The sequence below is a fragment of the Tiliqua scincoides genome, chromosome 4 (genome assembly GCF_035046505.1).
Source record: "Tiliqua scincoides isolate rTilSci1 chromosome 4, rTilSci1.hap2, whole genome shotgun sequence".
Classification (NCBI taxonomy): Eukaryota; Metazoa; Chordata; class Lepidosauria; order Squamata; family Scincidae; genus Tiliqua; species Tiliqua scincoides.
In genome coordinates, this window is record NC_089824.1 from 43,630,108 (window position 1) to 43,651,273 (window position 21,166).

Here is a 21,166-nt window from a genome sequence, read left to right on the forward strand (position 1 = left end):
TAGAGTGCAAATTATACAGTCTGAAAAAAATTACCTTTCTGTGTGATTTATCAGGACTTTAGGTAATTCTTAACAGAAAACATGAGATAAATAGGTTACACTGTCAACACGACATTGGTCAAATTTCAACTTGGTTTCATCTGAAAATAATGTTTTAATACAATTAATTAGTTCCAGCTGTGCATTACCCCACATTATCAAGTTCCCACATGTAACATTTGAGCACACAAGTGACTAATTGGAAACACTGTGCAATCTGTAGGTAGATCAGGAGACCACAAATTACAGTTTGGCACAATAGCCAATTATCTGTGATTGTCACCCATTTATCCTGCTGTTTGTTCCCAAGGGCCTGTGATGCTTCTTTTTTTTTTTACATTGTGAATGATGGAAATGAGACCCTTCACTTCATTCAGGACCCTAGGAGCTAGGGCAGTGGTTCCCAAACTTTCCAGGCCTGCAACACCCTGCTCCATGTGCTGCTGGTCACCAAACCCGGAAGTAAGTGCCAATGATATGGCAACATGCAACACAATGTCATTGGCACCAACTTCTGGGTTCTGTGACTGCAACACAATGATGTCATTGGCATTAATTTCCAGGTTCTGCGATTGTAACTGACCCCTAAAATTAAGGAGATGAGGGTAAGAGGAAGGGCCCACAAAACCATGCACAGCATGCAGAGCAGAGCCTCTGCTCCACAGTCTGTTGCTTCGCCATTGTGCTGCCAAGTGGCTTGGTTGGCGTGCCTTCCATGACAGTCTTGGGACTTGTTGCAACATCCCAGGGTGTCATGACGTCCAGTTTGGGACTATGGGGAGCTGTCACTGGCATCTGAACTTGTGTTCTTCTGCATGGAACCCTCAAGGAATTCTGGGCTGATTTGTACCCTTCCCTGGTTACAGTCACTTCAAGGATAATTTCACCATGCACATGAGCTCCAGCTATGATTTGGCACATTACTAAAAGCTTTTCAATCTTCACTGAGCAGATGTTCAACCAATAACGGTACATGCTTGTGAGGAATGATTCACATAACTTGTTTGTAAGAAGCTTCAATCTAGGCTGATATAATATTAGCCCAAAACACAAACATCTCAGTCCAGAATTTTTGTGTGTGTGCTCTCCTATGAACTAGAGCAATTGCATGCACAAGTGTCTGAAATGATTTAAACCAGGCTTGGGTAAATCCCAGTCTAAGGGCCAGATTCAGCGTTCAGCTGAATCTGTTCCTCCAGTGACTGGAACACTCTTCTGGAGTGCCGCTCGAGTGCCTGTCCCAAGATTGGAACAACGTGACGCTCTGGCCTGTTGTTTTTATGATCTAATGCCCCAGCAGGCATTGCGACTGGTTTTCACCATAGATGCGATGAGCCAGAACGTTGCATTGTCCTGATCTTGGAACAGGCACTTGCGCAGCACTCCAGAATGCAAAGTGCTGGCTGTGCCAGGGAAAGCATTCCCAGCGTGCAGCAGTCAGTACTTTGCCTGCCACTGATTTAAATGGAGGAAACCAATCCACATGCTGAAAAATATTTATATGGATTGGGTCTCGCCATTGAAAAACTGCACAAGTGTGTCCTGGAGATTCTGTTCTGTAAACAATGGCTGGATTTAGATGGAAGACTGACTTTATTAGTCTTCAATGGCACTTGCATTTTTAAGAGAAACCACAAATTTAACTCTTGGAAATTTAGCCTTGGAACTGAGGTTTCTCTTTTGAAAACAGGACATGCTACCATGTTTGTCTTTCCTTCTATCATACAAATCAGGGTTCACATTTTGCAACAAGAAACTCACATCTAGAGAAAGAGCAAGCATATTTTATATCTATTTCAGCAATCAGTTTCTCAGTTAAAGTACTGTTATTAATTACTGAGATGAAAGGAGAATTATAGAATGAGCGAAATATTTCACAGCATAACATTACAGAATGTACTAAAATCATGCAAGATAAGTGGAAAGACATCATCCTATGAACAGAGTATTGGCAAGTCATGCAGTGGGATATAAACAGACCTTAACAAATAGGGTTAAGTTCATAGTGGCTGTGACCTGATGCAGCATAAAGTTCTTCCATAATTCAAGTCTTACCAAGTCTGCAGAAAAAGAGCCCTCTCTTCAAAAAGTTACTTCTACTGTCTTAAATATTGTTTGACAATAATAAATTATCTGTTTCTGTTCCCTCCCCCACCTCCCAAAACAAATACTTGAATTTACACCAGTTTATGCAAGCACAATTTGGGAAGAATAGAAAAAACCATCAACCTGTGCTAAGAAATCTCTCTAAATTCCAATTCATACAAGTTATCACTGGAAGACCGAGCAGGATTAAGAGCTAACTGATCTATTTGTGGGAAAAAATGCTGGTTTATTTCTGTTCTTTCTTTCCTTTCCTAGAGCCCAATCCTATCCCTCCCCCCTCCCATTGTCAATGCAGCCACGCTGAAAAGGAGTGCTGTATCCCATGGGGGGGGGCAGGCAGATTGGGAGGCTTTGAAAAGGAAAGGGGAGTTTTTTCCCCTTATCCCTCTATATGCCTCTGTCTCAACAATGGGTCTCCTTGAATTAGTGCCAGCTAAAGAGGTGGCACAAATCCAAGGTGAAGAAGGGGCAGCGAGGTTTGAAAAAGAGGGGATAGGTTCCAGTGCTTGCCATTGCTGCCAGATCCACTCCTTCCCCACTCCATTCCTTTCCCCTCCTCACCCACCCCTACCACTGCCTTACCTTATCTGGTGGGCATAATGGAGTTGATCAGTGGGGTTGTGGCAAAATGCTTGCAAAATGGCCATCAACTGAGTGCTTGGGCTCTGTCAGCAGCCCTTTTACGACAGTGGAACTCTGTTCTGCTGTTATAAACACTTGTGCACAGCAGCCCAATCCTGCATAGGATTGGTCTGTTATTAATGGAAGCATCATTGTCGAACTACATGGCACCTTATCCAGTCTCAGAAGCTATATTGCCCTGATAGGCTCAAGGTTTACTTTAGCTGCTGAAGAATCACAGTGTTCAGGATATCCGCCTCCTGTAGTGTCAGACTTTCATCTGTAAGCTCTTTATGTGGAAATGTAGTCAGAAGAACAAAGTCAATAGATGCAAATGAAGGGCGAGACTGGATAATAAAGTTTCGAATATCTATAATCCTGTTGGAACACACATAATTTTAGCCTCTCAATTAATTTTGCCTTTGGATATAAAAATTTAATGTTTGTATCATTCAGCAAATCTAATGAATACAATACCTCATGCACTTAAAGATGAGACTTAAAATGAGGATTACATTACAAAAATTCATAATACTTTGGAACTACTGGCCAAATTATACTTTTCTTTAAATATGTTGCTAGTCACCTACATAATTGTTCCCCCACTGTAAAACAAGACTTGATATGGACTAAGGACCCAATCCTCTCCAACTTTCCACCTCCGGTGCAACTGCAATGCAGCCCAGAGGTAAGGGAACAAATGTTCCCATACCTTGAGGAGGCCTATGTGACTGTCCCCCCACCATAGGATGCAGTGCACGCCCCATTAGTATAGCTGCACCGGCCCTGACAAAATGGATAAGACTGGGCCCTAAGTTGGCAGCAAGCCTTCATCCTTTGCCAACAGAGTGGTTCAGACTGTGCCCCTGCCCCACCCTCGAGCAGTTTTTTTGATTAGGGGGGTAAGCTCCCATGTCTGCCTGGATTGCAGTTCTCCCCCATTCTATTTTATAATTAAACAACACACATGTAGTTCCACAGAACATACTTAAAATAGCATCTACTGTGACTCCAAGTGCCCATTGTACAGTAAACAATTAAGCATTAGCTTACCTGTGTGTCCGATTAAATCTCTGTATTAAACGACTTCCATCCGCTAGCCTAATTTGAATTTTAGTTGTTGGCACAGAGTCATCTATCAGTATAGCAGCATCAAGAATAGATTTATCTTCTTCTTCTGGGGAGGAAGGTGTACTGACAATTTCAGGGGTAAGGCTAAAATAAAGGAAAATGTAGAAATGAGATAACTGAAGGGATCCTAAAGACATTTAGATAAAAGTCCCAATAAATCTTACTTGCAAATAAACACACACATAGTAATGACAGAAAAGCTACATACTATTGGAGGAAAGAGAGGCAAAGACTGTTGAACCAGCCAACAGAGGCGTAAATGCCTGTGCTTGAGCAATACTGTGCTATGCTCCCAAACATTCTAGCTACCTTGCTGAGATTTAGTGCCCATCAGAGAAGATTAATGGCACCGTGTCTGTGAGGGAAGAGCATGAACCAGTTTGGCTACTGAAAACCTTATACAATGTCAAGGGACAGGAAGAGCTATTATATATACTTGTAGTATTAACTTTTCTACTAAAAATATGTTTACTTTAGTGATTAAAAGTTGGACTAATTGTACAAAAGAACTAGTATGTCAGATTTAAAGTAAAATACTTTGTAACCAGGCACAAATCATTATATGTTGATACCTAAGCTTAAAAGAATGCAACAATATTGTACAAGATGGGCACAAAGTCGCAGAGTAGTATTACATGACTTCGACCCCAAATCATACAATCGAATGCACAGGAACTTTGGAGCCATTTTTATACCCTGAAGTGGTTTATGTAAATTTCTATTTGCCATGGAGAACAATTCCCCTCCCCGCCTCAATTAATAGAAAATATCTACAACCACATAGTCTTTAATAATAAAAGAAACCCAGGTCTGTATAAATTAGTCTAGAAAACAACAGAATAGCTTGAATACATCTGAATAAGCAATCTCAAAGCTACCATAGTTCTGGAGACTAATTCTAAAAAGATGGTAATATATTTCTTAATGTCAAAACTTTCATGCTTCTGATCTTGGTATCAATATTCTAATCTTATTTCAGTAAAGGAAGTGAACTTGGCTACGGATGAAATATATACTGGCCAAGGCAGGAATATATATTGGTCAGCTGGTGTCATTACCAGCCCCAAACCTTAATTCAAAATACCCGATTACTGTTGGGAAGGGTGGTGGCCACAAATGATACAGATGTCCTATGGGAAAACATCAGTCTTTGGCATTTTCTACTGCCATCTTCAGTTGCAAAATGGAAAAAGTATAAGATACTATTGCAAAAAGACAATTAAAAAGTAAAAAATGACAACTACCTTCCAAGTTTCTGACCTTCTCCGCTGAAAGCTTTGAATTTCAATCTAGGCCTTACATATTCCTGCTCCTGATGGTCTTCCATATCCAGATTAACTTGGCCTCCATGTACCAATCTTTGAAGTTCTGCAGGAATCTCTCTTAACAGCAGAAACAAACACACAAACAAAAAAAAGAACACCACAATTTTATGCAGGGCCATAACAGGGACCACTGGCATGCCTGGGGGTGTCAAGGACAAGTACCTTTGGGTACATGCCTGTACTTCACCATCCACTGCCCCTGTGGCTGGCCTTTTTTTTTTTTCAAAGCTAAATACGTGGACAACACTCAAATTTGCTGTCCATGTCTTTTGCTTTGGAAAAAAAAAGCAGAAAAAAACAGGCAGCTGTTCAGAGAAGTTGTGAACTGCTCTGATTGGCTGCCCACCTTTTCACTTTTTTTAAAACAGCAAAAGACATGGGCAGGCAATCTGATTTGAAAAAAAGCAAAAAAAACTGAGCAGCCTATTGGAGCAGTGCATGACTGTTCCGACTGCACCGGACGTAATTGCGGTGACATCATCACAATTACTTCCAGTGAAGTGGGTGGCTTCACTCTTCCTGGGTGTAGAATAGCCAGGAATGCCAGGGACAGTAAGCTTAACTGTGACCATATAAAAGACTACCATAGCACTGTCCTCACATTAAACTCTCAAGAACAGTCAGCCTGCATCTTACAAAAGGGTTACTTACATTCAGAGATCAGTGCATGAAGTCAAGATCACATATAGCCGAAATTCCTTTAAAGTCAACAAATATATACTTTCTCTAAGAACTAAAAGCAGAGTACGAGAGACATACAAGAGGGACTGCGAGAACAGCAGCTTCATTTCCCCTGTTTCAGGCTCGGTGTCGGACATAAAGAGACTAAGTAGAAGGGCGGGCAGAATCACTGGCCTATCACTGTGGCATAAAAGAAAGCACATGTTTACATCTCTACTATTGTCAGTGGATTTGCAATGCCTTTTCACACATCTTTTGCATTAATTCCTGAGCGCTTTATGTGGAAGCAGTGTTACAGTTCTGCTGGAGTTTTTCAGTAAATATGAAGGATCTGTGGCAGTGTAAAACTCTCAAGAACGTGTATGATTGTGTTAGAAGGCATAAAGGTCCTGGGGAAAATGGCATGATCCAAACACCTCAGGTGAGTCTCTTTAGTGGCACTCCCTGCACATAACATGGCATTTCTGCTTAAATCATCCAGTGTATTAAGTTCAAGTCATCACCACCTCCTCCTGCTACACTATAATCCTTTCCAAGCATTCCTCTAGTTTTCATGGCTTTATGAAGGACTCTGGTAAGGAGATTAGTCTAAAAGACTTTTTCCATAACACTAGCAAACATGATTTCTACAACAGACAGAAAGAGACAGAAGAAAAGAACCAGCAGTTTTTATCTTGAGAAATAGAATTTTTTTTTAATTTTATACATTCTTTTAAGTCATCTCATTTCTGCAACACCATATTCTGTTTCTAGAATATGAGGGTAAATATGAAAATGTGGTATGGAAGCTGCCACAGGAAATGCATTTGTAATGTAAGGATCCCTGCTTTATGTCTGAAACTGATATTTAAATATAGCCTACAATTTTGGTTATTAATTCAATTCATAAGTTCTCAAAGAACATGCACTTATTTGGAAACAATTGTGAAAATTCATTCCAGAAGTTATAGTCCCAAATACAGAGTGGTTAACTCACCCTCTTTTAACAGACTCAAGAAACTGAGCATTTACTGGATCTGTGTACGTTCTCAGCTCTCCATCATCTAAACTGAAACCGTTCCTCCACAATTTAAGCAAAATTTGAACCTGTCAATGAATTAGATGTAAAAAAATGTATTTAACAGAAAGAATGTGGTTTGGCATTCAAGAACATTCCACTGTGCTTCCAGAGCTACATGCAAGGAAGGGCTGCCTCAGTTTCTGAAATGCAAGGGAAAAGTTATGTATTAATCTACAGAATGTAATGGTACTTGCTAGTACAGTGTTGATGGTATCAGGGCCTCAATGTGCAAACTGAAGCTGCTTATCAGTACAGTCGTGTGTCACTTAGCCACAGGGATGCAGACCAGCACCCCTGTTGCCAAACGAGGCTTGACACTATATGAAGCCTCCAAAGACCAGGGGGAGCTGTGCTCCCCTCACCTCTGGAGGCTTTTCTGAGCCTCGCAGAAGCAGTGCGTGACTATACGTTGCCTATGAGGCTCAGAAAAGCCTCCAAAGGCAAGGGGAGCAGAACTTCCCTCTGCTTTGGAGGCTTGGGGGTGTGTGTGCAGGGACCGGCAGCAGTGTCACATATGCAGCCCATCACTGGCTGAAGCATCGCAAAGCGGCACTCACCTGTATATTGCAAATTTTTTTTGTTTCCAAGTCAAGGTGGCTTGCAAAGACATAGGGCCATGTTGAGCAACCATCAAGTCCAAAATACTTTTGCTTATATACTAGATTTATGGCAAGAAAACAAAATAGTAAATGTGAACCATTTGGACTTGAGATTAACCCATGTGATCAAGAAATTAGAGAGACCAACAGCCCAACTCTATCCAGCACAGGAGCACCAGCTCCAAACAGCTACTACTGCATCCTGTGCTGGAACTGAGCAGGCTGGAGGTCTCTTCCTTTCATTCATTCCCTTACCCTGAGTAAAGTGGTAAAGTGCTCAATGGGGCTTCTTGAGTCTGCACCACCTAATTTGATGGCACAAACTCAAGAAGCTTCGTGTCAGGGTTTCAAGCCCAACACAGGTGATAGGATTCAGTGGAGGAAGACTTCACTGGTCCCACCCCCCACTCCCTGATCAGTCCTACTCCCATTCCTCCCTCTTTCCACCTAGGAATGCTTCCACCACACCCTACTGCCATCCTCCCCATACTTCTCGTTGCTTACCTGCTTTCTGCCAGTGGACAGGGCTCCCACTGCAGTATTGACAGGGCAGCATAAGCCTCCCTGCTGGACCTGCTTACTCCCTAGGTGGCCCAAATATGCCTTATGGCAAGTTTGTGACACCCAGCACCGGTCCTGCGGTTGCTGCGCCAGCTGTAGGGCAGCATTGGATTGGATTGCCCATGAAGTGTACATGTATATAGTTATTGATAAGTACCATCAGTGGCTTAGCTAATGATTGTGTAGACCGGTGTCAAGCTCAAAATGATGCCCTGGAAGTGACGTCACAACCAGAAGTGACGTCACGCCCAGGCTTTTTAAAAAGTGTGCCCCAGATTGGTTAGAGACACTGTGCTGGGGTGAAGAGGGATGGTTTTTCTGCCCCTGCTAAATATAAAAGGAGCACCACTTGAAAAAGTGCCGTTTTACCCAGTTAGCAGGGGTAACTGTAATATGATACATGGAAATGAGAGCAGACTCATATTAACACATTATTGGTTCCATACTCTATCATAATAACATATCATTGCAACATGTCAACAACAACAACATGTCATTGGTTCTCAGAACAATCAGTCTCATAGGTCGGTTTTGAGTTAAAGAAATCCACTTTTTTCCATAAGGTGGTTGTGTTTTCATTTCCTAGTTAATTGGCCATAACTTTTGATAGAACACAGATATTCCAATGGGGTTTGCTGCATTGCATTCCTCATTAAATTGCCTTTCCAGTGATATATAATACGATGGTATTATTCATTCATACCAACATTTTCACAATTTTGGTAAATAACAGCAGAAATAAGTTATATAAGATTCCATAGTGGAGGCAATACAGAACATGTGTTTCATGCATACCATTCAAGTGAAGCTCCCTAAAACTAGATGTAACACTCATGTTCCAAGACTCATCCTACTAATTTTTTTTGTACCAGCAGCAGGAAAATTCCCTATAAAGTATTTTTTTTAATTGTCAGTATTATTGAAGCTGCTATTTACAGTTATAAAAATGGTCTAGGATAATACACTGTCAATATAAGGTGCAACCTATCAGGAACCACTCATACTCTGCTGTTATGTACAGCTGGATTTATGCATAAAGCCTTTACAAAGTTTATTTAGAACAGCAACTACTGTGCACAGTAGGGAATCCGGTTCACTTACATCATGCCCATGCTTGCCCAGAGTTTTACTTACATCTTGCCCATGTTGATTTTCTCCATATATATATTCAGAACGCCTCAGAGATGAATCACCCAATCTGTATCCTCCACCAGAAAATGACTAGTAAAATATTCAAAACACAGATCTGTAGTATAAGGCAACAACACTTACTTACATTTATGCAATCAACTAATTGGAATTTGTATCAAACAGATCATTATTATTAACTACAAAAACATCACAATGCTTTCTACTGAAATATTGATGTCCATCTGCAATTTGCATGTCAATTAATTTCTTTCTGCTATGTTACTGTTTGCACTATGCAGATAGAAATCAAGTATTTTTAAATAACAGGAAAAAGAGCCTTGGCAAAGAGTTAATGAAAACTGATTAAATCTTAACATGATTAAGCAGACACAAAATAATGGGTTTGGGGCAGATGATTCTCAGGTGCGCTCATATAACAAGCAAATTAGTCTTAAGAGTCGGTCTATATTCCACATATCAGTTGGGTTACACCAGGAACACTGGTGTGCTTCTTCAGTAAAGACAAAAGTTTGATTCATATGTTCAGCCAATGCATGGTTTGCAATCAGCCAAGAAGAATCCAAAAGAAGTGGGTTTGTGAACTATGACTTGTCACAGTGCCTGAATTGACAAGCCATACTTCTGGCTGTTGCTTCACCTCCAGCGGCTGCTATGGAAGCTGGAATGAATTTATGAAGTTGAGTGGACAGAAAATTAAAACAGGTAAGCAGCTCCTAACTATGGTTTGTTTGTTGTATTTTTAAAAGTTCACACCACAGTTTAGGTTCTAAGTCATGGTTATTGTAATGCATAAACCATGTGGTGTATAAAAGGCAGTCGTCAAAAGATGTGCCAGACAGCTCCAACTAGCACAGCTTCCAGCTTCATATTTTCTTTATATTTAGGGATGACTGGTTGCCTTTTACACCATACTGCTGGAAACAATGGTGCAATCCAACTACTGTATAAATTGGTTTTGTCCACACACAGACATGGCTAATATGTGCCCATATTAGGCTCATATTAGCTATATTTCACATATAGCCTAGGCTCATATAGTATATACCCATTTCACTTTTAGTGCCCAAGGGCTGGTGTTCACCTCAGGTTCTATTACAGGCAGTAGTATTTCTGAACTGTTTTTAGAGGATGAAGGTGGCATCCAACCTACTCCCTTTTCCCTACTTGAGGGCAAGAGTGCTGTCTCATTCTCTGTCCCCAATGTCACACCTGCATTTAGTGCTAATTGTTACTAATTCCTGTCTGGTAGAGCAGTTGTTAAAAGCAAGCATATGTATTTGCTACAATTCACCCTTACCCGTATCAAATTCAACATAAATTTTGAAATGCAAAAGATAAGCACATTTTTAAAAGTCATCAAGTGGATACGATTTACAAAAGGAGAGTAGCATTTGCTAGATGAAACATTTTTGCATTATAATTATGCTTTTCCTAGAAAAATGATCTCATATACGCACTTTTGCTTTATGACCATCTCCTGAGGCTCTTGAAACTTCATCTAAAGGGACTGCCCCATGCTCTCTTGCTTCTTTGAAAAGTTCATCGACAATTTTACTGGGAGTTAAATTATGAGACGGTCCTATGACCTGGCGCTCCTTGTATTCTGAATCACCTGAGTAAAATCTTTTTTTAAAAAAAGCAACAGTATCAATACATCACTGCTTTTCAGAAACATTCTAAACAGAACACTTTCCAACTGAAATACAGTTATAAATATGAAAGCAAAGGATTCTGTAGAGTCAAACTCCAGACTCTAAGACTTCTTGAAATGTCTTAGCTCCTTCAGTTCCCTAGATTTTACTGGAATATGCTGCATATGAAATGAATGGTGAAATAATCAAAATGCAGACAATCATCACAGGACCAACCAAGTGAATTCAGCCATAATTCAAGCAGTGGTGAATGGGAACCTGTTGCCTTATCAAGTCAATCTACTGATTCAAGAAATAGTCTAGCAATGTACGTCATGTATCTCAAACAAAATAGCTAAACTTCATGCAAGGGGGAAGTCAAAACAAAGCCTAATATGTTTAGCTAACCAGAATTCCTTCCTAAATCAGAAATCCATCTACTAAGACCTTCTAAGAGAAAACTGATTTGAACTTCAGTGGTATAAAATTGTCTCAGCCCATAGCAGAATTCCAAATATGCCATAATATTTCAGGGTAAACCTGTCAAACAACAATTCACCAGGTGCTTGACAAATCTCCTGTTTTTTGGCCACAGACAAGTCACCAAAAAAATGGGGTGCCTGTCATCCAATAGGCTTCAAGATGCAACTGAATGGAGTGCATGGCCCATATACATGATTTTGACAAGCCTTGGGGTTCAAAGACAAAATGAAAAAACTTACAGGAAGGCCACACTTCTCTGCATACTTGCATGGAATAAGCCCATTGAACACAGTAGGACTTACTTGTGTTTGAACATACAAAATAAAAGACAGCTGCCAATTAATAGTGTTCCCATCGTACTTCAAAAATGTTTATCAAGGGGAAAAAATTTGTACTCTGTAAAAGTGCTTTGAAATCCTTTCATGCTTGCAGTCACCAAAGCAGACTGAGCAGCAGCATGAATGTCTTTCAAACTGTTTTATTAAGGTGCCTAAACAAGTGCTTCCTTTGATAAAGAAATATTCCAAAATGCGCTGGGAACACAACCAATCTGTGAACTGACTTTTGTTCTTGGGTACATTTTTTCCCATCTGCTTTTGATTCCATGTTGCTGCTGGAAATGTATACTAAACTGTTATTTTATAGTTTGGTTCTGTAAATCTAATATCTGAAATCTGTACTTTAAATTGGGACTGGCTTAGAGAAGCATGTTTTATAACTAGACTGTCCAACTTATCCTTCCACTATTGCCTTGTAAAAATGTAATATCACTTAATGCTTCATTTATAAACAAATTACTGAGATAAGAACAAAATAAAAAAATATGTAGATAATTTTAAAAGGAAATTGAACTTTAAAAATATTAGGTATGTATGTTAGATGAATTAAGGATTAATTTTACAGTACCTTTGGTTATCCTTGTCATCACTCATACTTCTTTCTGGTTTTCTCATACTTCTGAGAGAGTCAAATTTCAGGCTGCCAAGAAATATTTTCTTTAAAATGACTCTTATCTTATGGTACTAGCAATTTTACATTCACAGCCTAATCCTAACCTGTGCTGGAATAGATCAGCCAGCTGGCCTGAGCTGTATCCAGTGCAGAATTTGAGATGGATCCTGTGCAGCTCAGAGTGAGTGAATTTATTTCCCCTTTCCCCATGCCAAGCCACAGCCACCTCAACGGGGCTAGTTGGATCTGTGTCAGCAATTTCACTGGTGCAAAACAGAGTAGTCTGGTGTAACGCTTGGGAGGGGTGTTAGGATCCAGCCTAAGTGCTGAAGGCCAATCCCACACCCCCTCCTGGGTCTGGTCCACACACCAGTCCATCCTCCCCACATCACAAAACACCTTCATCCCGCCCTCCCCAAATCCCTGTGACAGCCATCCTTGCCTGGCATGCTCACTTCTATGCCAGGACTAGATTCAGCACGGAGAGGCCAGCATGCATCCTTGAACCAGCCTCCCCGACTCCAGAGGTGGTGCTAACATGCTTTACAGCACATTCATGACACCCAGAGGCCAGTGCAAGGGATTTGATTGCTCTTTAAATTAGTCTGGATTGCTTTCTAAATTATGTTGCCAAGAACTTTGCATTATATCGTTTATACAGCTTGTAACAGACAACTCTAAGTTAGATGAATCCAAGATCATCATAATAAAATAAACAGAATGCAAGTGCTAAGCAAAAATAATTATATAAAAAATCAACTTACAGTGCAATGCTATGCATACACGCACAAAAGTTAATGCTACTGAGTTCTATGAAACATACTCCTAGGTGAGTGTGTATAGCATTCCAAAGTTAACCATCATCAGCAACATCAGTGGAGCTCAAATGGTAGCTACACTGTGGCCACTTTGGTTCCTAAAGAAAAATATTTACTTTTATACTGAGGAACATTTATTTATTTCAGTGCTTCCTTATACTAGAATTATTAAGGTTCATGTTTTGGAAAACAGTCACACCACAGATAAAACCGTAAAATATTGCAAGTTACATTGTACTTTAGTTAACAGTACTTCTTTACCTTTGGACTGGTAATCTGGAATGACTGGCCACTCTTACTGCTGGTTTATCAGGATGAGATGGTTGTCTTTTCATTTCATCTTCATACAGCCCAGCTAATGCTAGCTACACAGAACATCAGATGTTTTAGTCAATGTCTACAGACACAAGACATAAATGATACATGCTGTATTCAAACTCAGCAACAACATAACAATAAGGGTACTGTCCAGATATACATTTCAGTTGACACTCCATGATTAGGAGGAATATTTATGAATTTAATGTTGAAAAAAATAGCCATTTACAGAAATTTCTAAAGTCAGAAAAGAGCAACAATTGTTAGCTGTTTGTGTATTATTTGATCTTCTATACTGTAACACGAATAGGGTATATGAAGTAGACATTTATTTACTGAGAGTGTATACTCTCAGATTGCAGCCTTCCAAAGCAGTTCATATAACTATGTACAATTAAAAAATAAAATAATCAGTGTTTTTGCCCCTCTTCGGCTGCTTCCTCCTCATCACACAGCAGTTCTAAGCGGCAGCAACAGCTGGGGGACAAGACAGCAACAGTCCTCATCCCAGCCCAGATATTCTGGTGACTGCTGGTTTTTGATGCAGGCCTGATTTGTTTGGCAAGGATGTAGGAAAAAATAACATTTTATGCTGCACAATTTGTATTGTGGGCTATGCTGATGACATTGGAACTGATAAAATCAGTCACAACAGATACCCCTATGATACTATGTTTTGTTTACTCCCTCAAAATTTAGGGCCCAATCCTATCCAATCCTTTCCAGCACTGGGGCAACTATAATGCAGCCCTGAGGTAACAGATGTTTCCATATCTTGAGGAGGCCTCTGTGACTGCTTCCCCATCAGAGGATGCAGTGCACGACTCATTGGCACGGCTGCACCAGCACTGGAAAATTAGATAGGATGGGGCCCTTAGTAGTATTAAAGTTGTTGATATTTTACTGCAACTGATTTTGTAGATCTGCTAATTCTATTATGATGACAGGGACTAAAATCAGTCATCATTAAAATGAAGGAAGACAGCTGCCCTTTATATGACAAGCTGTGTCAGGAGTAAAAAATATTTTTCATTTTAAAAAACTCTTTAAAGCCACACAGAATTGTGAGGTTATAATTTAGCCACAAATATCTAGCACCTCAAGCTGTGACATGTGAGAAACCCTGATATCACTGGACTTACTTAATTCTACAAGGCTGCACTGATTTGTGGATGAAATCAGGTATTTCTGTCTCCCCCAAAAATAATAAGTTTAAAAACCAACTAGTGAACGAATGAGTGAGCCACTGGAAAGCCAGAAGCTTGAGCTGCATTTGTATCAGTAAGTATGCCACCTAACCATTTTGATCCAGAGCTCTCCCAGAGCACTTTTAACAAGCGATTTGATTTTTTGCACTGAAATGGAAAATGATGTTTCCAGCTCTTAACTTATCCTTACAATCACTCCTTGACTAACCAAGGTTTTACAGCATGGGGAGCACTCCGCATGAGAACATGACAGAGATGAATGCATTCCCTAAGAAAAAATGCATACCGAGTTGCATGCCAGGTGCATTTGTGAGAAAAAGTGGAGGTGGTGTGAGGGTCCCAAGAAATCACTTAGTTCTCTAGAAAGAAGCCTGCCACAACGTCTATGGGAAAGAGCACCCTCGATCACTTGCACTTACTCTCTCTCACACACACACCACCCCCCTCTCTCTCTCACACACACCACCCCCCTCTCCCCCCCCCCCCCGGTGGCGATCTGGAGTCTCCTGCTCCATCAGACGCTGTGCTGCTGCTGGCAGCCAAGGCGGGGCAAGCCCAGGAAGGGGAGGCGACAGCGCACTCCCCGTTACTGCTCCGGCGCCGTCCACACACCTGCAAATCCTGGATGGTGGGGGGCCGCCCGCTTCCCCGGGGCCCCTTCTCTTTCCGCGGTGCGCTCGTTCCAGTCGCCTCGGCTTCCTCTTCCTGCCGCTGCCCGGTGGCCGCCCCCCCGTCCGCCATCTTCAGCAGCAGCGACGGAGCCGCGCCCTGCCGCCCAAGCCCTGAGCTCCGGCCGGGCTCTAAGCTGATGGGCGGGACCGCCGAGGAGTTCTTCCGGCCGCTGGCGTTACCTTGGCGACGGGAACTCGGCTGCTGGACCACTTCGAGCGGCTCCCTTCCTCGCGCAGTTTCCCCGGGCCAGGCTCGTTTGCGCCTGCGCACTTGGCGCCTGTTGCTCCTGCCTCTGGCGATGCGAGGATGCGCAGGTCGTTTCCCACACCTGGTTCCAGGTTCAGTGGACTGGGGTGTTTCTTCCACCTCGCAGCCTTGCCACATTTCAAGCGGAACGCCTTGGCCTGCACCCCTGGAGGCGCTGCAAGCCCCACGTTCTGGTTCACTAGTCAAAACACTCACCTTGCAGACATGTAGGGGACATCAGGCCCAATCCGATCCAGCTTTCCAGTGCAGCCACAATGCAGCCTTGAGGAAAGGGAACAAATGTTCCCTTACCTGGAGGAAGCCTTCATGATTGCCCCTTCCCTGCAGGATGCAGCGTATGTCCCCTTGGCATGGCTGTGCTGGTGCGCAGAAAGAAGATTGGATAGGATTTGGTCCATGCTGTGCACTTGATGTGCTGTATGCCCGTGATATGTTGTATGCCCGTGATGTGCATGGGCTGTGTGCTAGTGTTGAACAGTCACTGAAGGAACATATGAGAGGAAGCAAAATGCTGTGGCACTTGAAACTGCAGAGTGAAAATCAATTCACATAGATAAGAACATAAGAACAGCCCCACTGGATCAGGCCATAGGCCCATCTAGTCCAGCTTCCTGTATCTCACAGCGGCCCACCAAATGCCCCAGGGAGCACACCAGATAACAAGAGACCTCATCCTGGTGCCCTCCCTTGCATCTGGCATTCTGACATAGCCCATTTCTAAAATCAGGAGGTTGCACATACACATCATGGCTTGTACCCCATAATGGATTTTTCCTCCAGAAACTTGTCCAATCCCCTTTTAAAGGCGTCTAGGCTAGATGCCAGCACCACATCCTGTGGCAAGGAGTTCCACAGACCAACCACACGCTGAGTAAAGAAATATTTTCTTTTGTCTGTCCTAACCCGTACAACACTCAATTTTAGTGGATGTCCTCTGGTTCTGGTATTATGTGAGAGTGTAAAGAGCATCTCCCTATCCACTCTGTCCATTCCCTGCATAATTTTGTATGTCTCAATCATGTCCCCCCTCAGGCGTCTCTTTTCTAGGCTGAAGAGGCCCAAACGCCGTAGCCTTTCCTCATAAGGAAGGTGCCCCAGCCCCGTAATCACCTTAGTCGCTCTCTTTTGCACATTTCCATTTCCACTATGTCTTTTTTGAGATGCGGCAACCAGAACTGGACACAATACTCCAGGTGTGGCCTTACCATAGATTTGTACAACGGCATTATAATACTAGCCGTTTTGTTCTCAATACCTTTCCTAATGATCCCAAGCATAGAATTGGCCTTCTTCACTGCCACCGCACATTGGGTCGACACTTTCATCGACCTGTCCACCACCACCCCAAGATCTCTCTCCTGATCTGTCACAGACAGCTCAGAACCCATCTGCCTATATCTAAAGTTTTGATTTTTTGCCCCAATGTGCATGACTTTACACTTACTGACATTGAAGCGCATCTGCCATTTTGCTGCCCATTCTGCCAGTCTGGAGAGATCCTTCTGGAGCTCCTCACAATCACTTCTGGTCTTCACCACTCGGAAAAGTTTGGTGTCGTCTGCAAACTTAGCCACTTCACTGCTCAACCCTGTCTCCAGGTCATTTATGAAGAGGTTGAAAAGCATCAGTCCCAGGACAGATCCTTGGGGCACACCGCTTTTCACCTCTCTCCATTGTGAAAATTGCCCATTGACACCCACTCTCTGCTTCCTGGCCTCCAACCAGTTCTCAATCCACGAGAGGACCTGTCCTCTAATTCCCTGACTGTGGAGTCTTTTCAGTAGCCTTTGGTGAGGGACCGTGTCAAACGCCTTCTGAAAGTCCAGATATATAATGTCCACGGGTTTTCCCACATCCACATGCCTGTTGACCTTTTCAAAGAATTCTATAAGGTTTGTGAGGCAAGACTTACCCTTACAGAAGCCATGCTGACTCTCCCTCAGCAAGGCCTGTTCGTCTATGTGTTTTGAGATCCTATCTTTGATGAGGCATTCCACCATCTTACCCGGTATGGATGTTAGGCTGACCGGCCTATAGTTTCCCGGGTCCCCCCTCTTTCCCTTTTTAAAAATAAGCGTGACATTTGCTATCCTCCAATCTTCTGGCACCGTGGCCGTTTTGAGGGACAAGTTGCATACCTTAGTCAAGAGATCTGCAACTTCATTCTTCAATTCCTTAATAACTCTTGGGTGGATGCCATCAGGGCCCGGTGACTTATTGATCTTTAATTTATCAATGAGGTCTGAAACATCTTCTCTTTTAACCTCTATCTGTCTTAACTCCTTGGTTAGGAGGGGCCGTTTGGGCAGCGGTATCTGCCCGAGGTCTTCTGCCGTGAAGACAGATGCAAAGAACTCATTTAATTTCTCTGCCATCTCTAAGTCTCCTTTTATCTCCCCTTTCCCTCCCTCACCATCCAGAGGGCCAACCGCTTCTCTGGCGGGTTTCCTGCTTCTAACATATTTGAAGAAGCTTTTATTATTCCCCTTAATGTTGCTGGCCATGCGTTCCTCATAGTCTCGCTTGGCCTCCTGTATCACCTTCTTACATTTCTTTTGCCACAGTTTATGTTCCTTTTTATTCTCCTCATTAGGGCAAGACTTCCATTTACGGAAGGAAGCTTCCTTGCTCTTCACAGCCTCTCTAACTTGGCTGGTTAGCCATGCGGGCACCCTCCTGGATTTAGTGGAACCCTTCTTTCTTTGTGGTATACACCTCTGCTGGGCCTCTATTACTGTTGTTTTAAGCAGCCTCCATGCACTCTGGAGAGATTGGACTCTTTTTACCCTCCCTTTCAACCTCCTTCTAACCAGCCTCCTCATTTGAGGGAAGTCCGCCCGTCGGAAGTCAAGGGTTTTTGTGAGAGATTTGCCTGGTATTCTTCCCCCAACGTGCATGTCAAAACGGATCGCAGCATGATCACTGTTCCCCAATGGCTCAGTAACGTTTACATCTCTAACCAGGTCCTGTGTACCGCACAATATTAAATCCAGAGTCACCTGTCCTCTGGTGGGCTCCGTGACTAGCTGCTCTAAGCCACAGTCATTTAGCACGTCAAGAAATCCGGTTTCCTTATCGTGACCAGAACACAAATTCACCCAGTCAATATGAGGATAATTGAAGTCCCCCATGATTACAACCCTGTCCCTCCTTGTCACCTCCCTGATCTGTTTCCTCATTTCAAGGTCCCCATCCGATTTCTGGTCTGGAGGACGATAGCACGCCCCCAGTATTACATCGCTGCACAAGCCTGGTAATTTAACCCACAGAGATTCTACAGTGGAGTCGGACCCACCTTCAATCTCTACTTTGCTGGATTCTATCCCTTCCTTAACATAAACGGCCACCCCACCTCCAACACGCCCCTGCCTGTCCCTCCTGTAGAGTTTATAGCCCGGGATTGCAGTATCGCACTGATTCTCTGCATTCCACCAGGTAACTAATCCCTTAACACAGATAACTGAACCAGATAACGGAACCAGATAACTGAACCAGATAACGGAACCAGATAACTAATCCCTTAACTCAGACCAGAGTTTCCAAACCAGTGGCACTTGTACCACCTGTAGCACTCGAAGTAGTGTCCAGTGTTACCTGTCCAGATCCCCACCACCTGTCACCATGACCAGCAATGCAACACAACAAGGAGCAGTAGGCAGCTCAGCTCTGCAGGCAGAGCTCAAAAAAGCCCTCCCACCTGCCCTGAGCAGTGTTTGTCACTGCTGTGTGTCACATCTGGCCTCCCAGTCTGCAAGTAACTGGTGATGACATCATTGCTAGTTACTTCCGGTGGTACTTCCAATAGGTAGACTGTGTACTGGTATGGCGGGGGATAAGCACTCAGAAATACTGATGCTATGAAAGTTTGCAAGTGCTGTATACAGATTTTTTAACTGCATATGCACCCTTTGAAAACTTAGTGGGAGGAATAAGGCTACCTCAGGCAAGGCTGGGGGTGATAATCTAGAAACCTTATGGAGGCAAGGGTTGCAATCCTATGCACATTGACACTGAAGTAAGTGCCACTGTATTCAGTTGGGTTGACTTCTGAATAGACATGCATAGGCTTGCACTGTAGGAAGCAGACTTACCTCAGTTTGAGATCATGCTCAGAATAAGTGATTGGAATGACAGAAAGAAAAGGAGGTGACTGGTGGCTGGTTAGAGCAGGTCTGCTGGAATGACAGAATGTTAAAGATTTGCTCCAGACCTTAATGCTACAGTTTGAAACCTTATGCAAATAAGCAGGGGCGGGGGACTAGTTCAGGAGCACCAAACAGGGCAGAAATACGAGAAAGCCCTTGCCACAGATTTGGAAAGGTTTGTGAACCTTTTGTTCACAAACCTTTTGTTGTCCATGAAGTTATGTTCACAGCAAGGCAACAGATCCTGAAGGACCATGTCACTATTTGGACAGTTGGACTGAGACTTGCATGATCTTGAGAGAAAAGATGCCTGGCAGCGGGAAAGTTGTCTCTAAGGTTCTCATACAAAATCCAGTTTGTTTAGAATGACCACAGCAGCAACAATGTCCACTTCTTTCATTACAATGGCAGCATTGTTTCTGAGGCTGTTATGTTAATTTATGTTACCATTTCAGGTAACAGGTCAGAAAGCTGTCATTTACCATTAATGCATTCTTTGTACATAAGTAGATAAAAGTAGAAGGGAAAGATCCTTAATAAGTTTTAAAAAAACAAAAACCCTCAACAGATATATGAATTGGCACTAGGTGGTGCTCCAATAACACCTATATTAATTTACCCAGAACTCAGATCACAGGGTGGGGGGCATGGAGCGATATATCTTTCTGGCCTCATGTCATCTACACTCAGAGTGTGTGCGCATAAACAGAGAGAGAGGGAGAGAGAGAAAGGTGATGGGAACTATGGGGAAAGGGCACTTTGAGCGCAAAGGGAGCACTTTGCACAAACAAATTACTGTCTCTCACAACATGTATGGCAAGATATTTTGCTAACACTTTTCTTCTTTGAATTCTGATTTGAGATTCTCTGAGCACTCCATGCTATACTTGTTTCTTACCTCAGCTGGCCTCAGTGTGGGACTTTGCAGGAGAGAGTTCAGAACTCTCAAGTCTCAAGTCTGTAGCATTCTCATGCTTTGACTCTTTGGACTTCAGTGGAGGGGAAAGATCTTTGTTGTTCAAAGGTATGTTGTTCATCTACCTGTTCTCTGTTGCCCTGATACATAAAGTAGACAGTAGGGCAGGGGTGCCCAAACCCCGGCCCTGGGGCCACTTGTGGCCCTCGAGGCCTCCCAATCCGGCCCTCAGGGAGCCCCCAGTCTCCAATGAGCCTCTGGTCCTCTGGAGACTTGCTGGAGCCTGCGCTGGCCTGATGCAACTGCTCTCAGCTCTCAGCCAACTGTTCGACCTCTCGTGTGAGCTGTGGGACGAGGGCTCCCTCAACTGCTTGTTGTTTCACATCTGTGATGCAGCAACGGCAGTGAAGGAAAGGTCAGTCTTGCTTTGTAGAAGGCCTTTTATAGGCCCTGAGCCTACAAAGACCCTGAGCAAGACCTTC

At 42.9% G+C, this 21,166-nt stretch overlaps 1 protein-coding gene across 1 annotated transcript; it reads right to left on the minus strand.

Annotated features, from left to right (window-relative positions):
* Positions 1-1,459: 1,459 nt before the first annotated feature.
* On the minus strand, positions 1,460-15,567 carry UBXN2B (UBX domain protein 2B). Its single transcript, XM_066623640.1, has 9 exons — positions 15,297-15,567; positions 13,420-13,523; positions 12,296-12,367; positions 10,733-10,898; positions 9,258-9,344; positions 6,880-6,989; positions 5,142-5,279; positions 3,820-3,981; positions 1,460-3,144 (listed from the first exon to the last, which is right to left on the minus strand). The coding sequence occupies exons 1-9, from the start codon at positions 15,423-15,425 to the stop codon at positions 2,982-2,984; spliced, it is 1,131 nt and encodes a 376-aa protein (XP_066479737.1). The 5' UTR covers positions 15,426-15,567; the 3' UTR covers positions 1,460-2,981.
* Between the last annotated feature and the right edge of the window lie 5,599 nt (positions 15,568-21,166).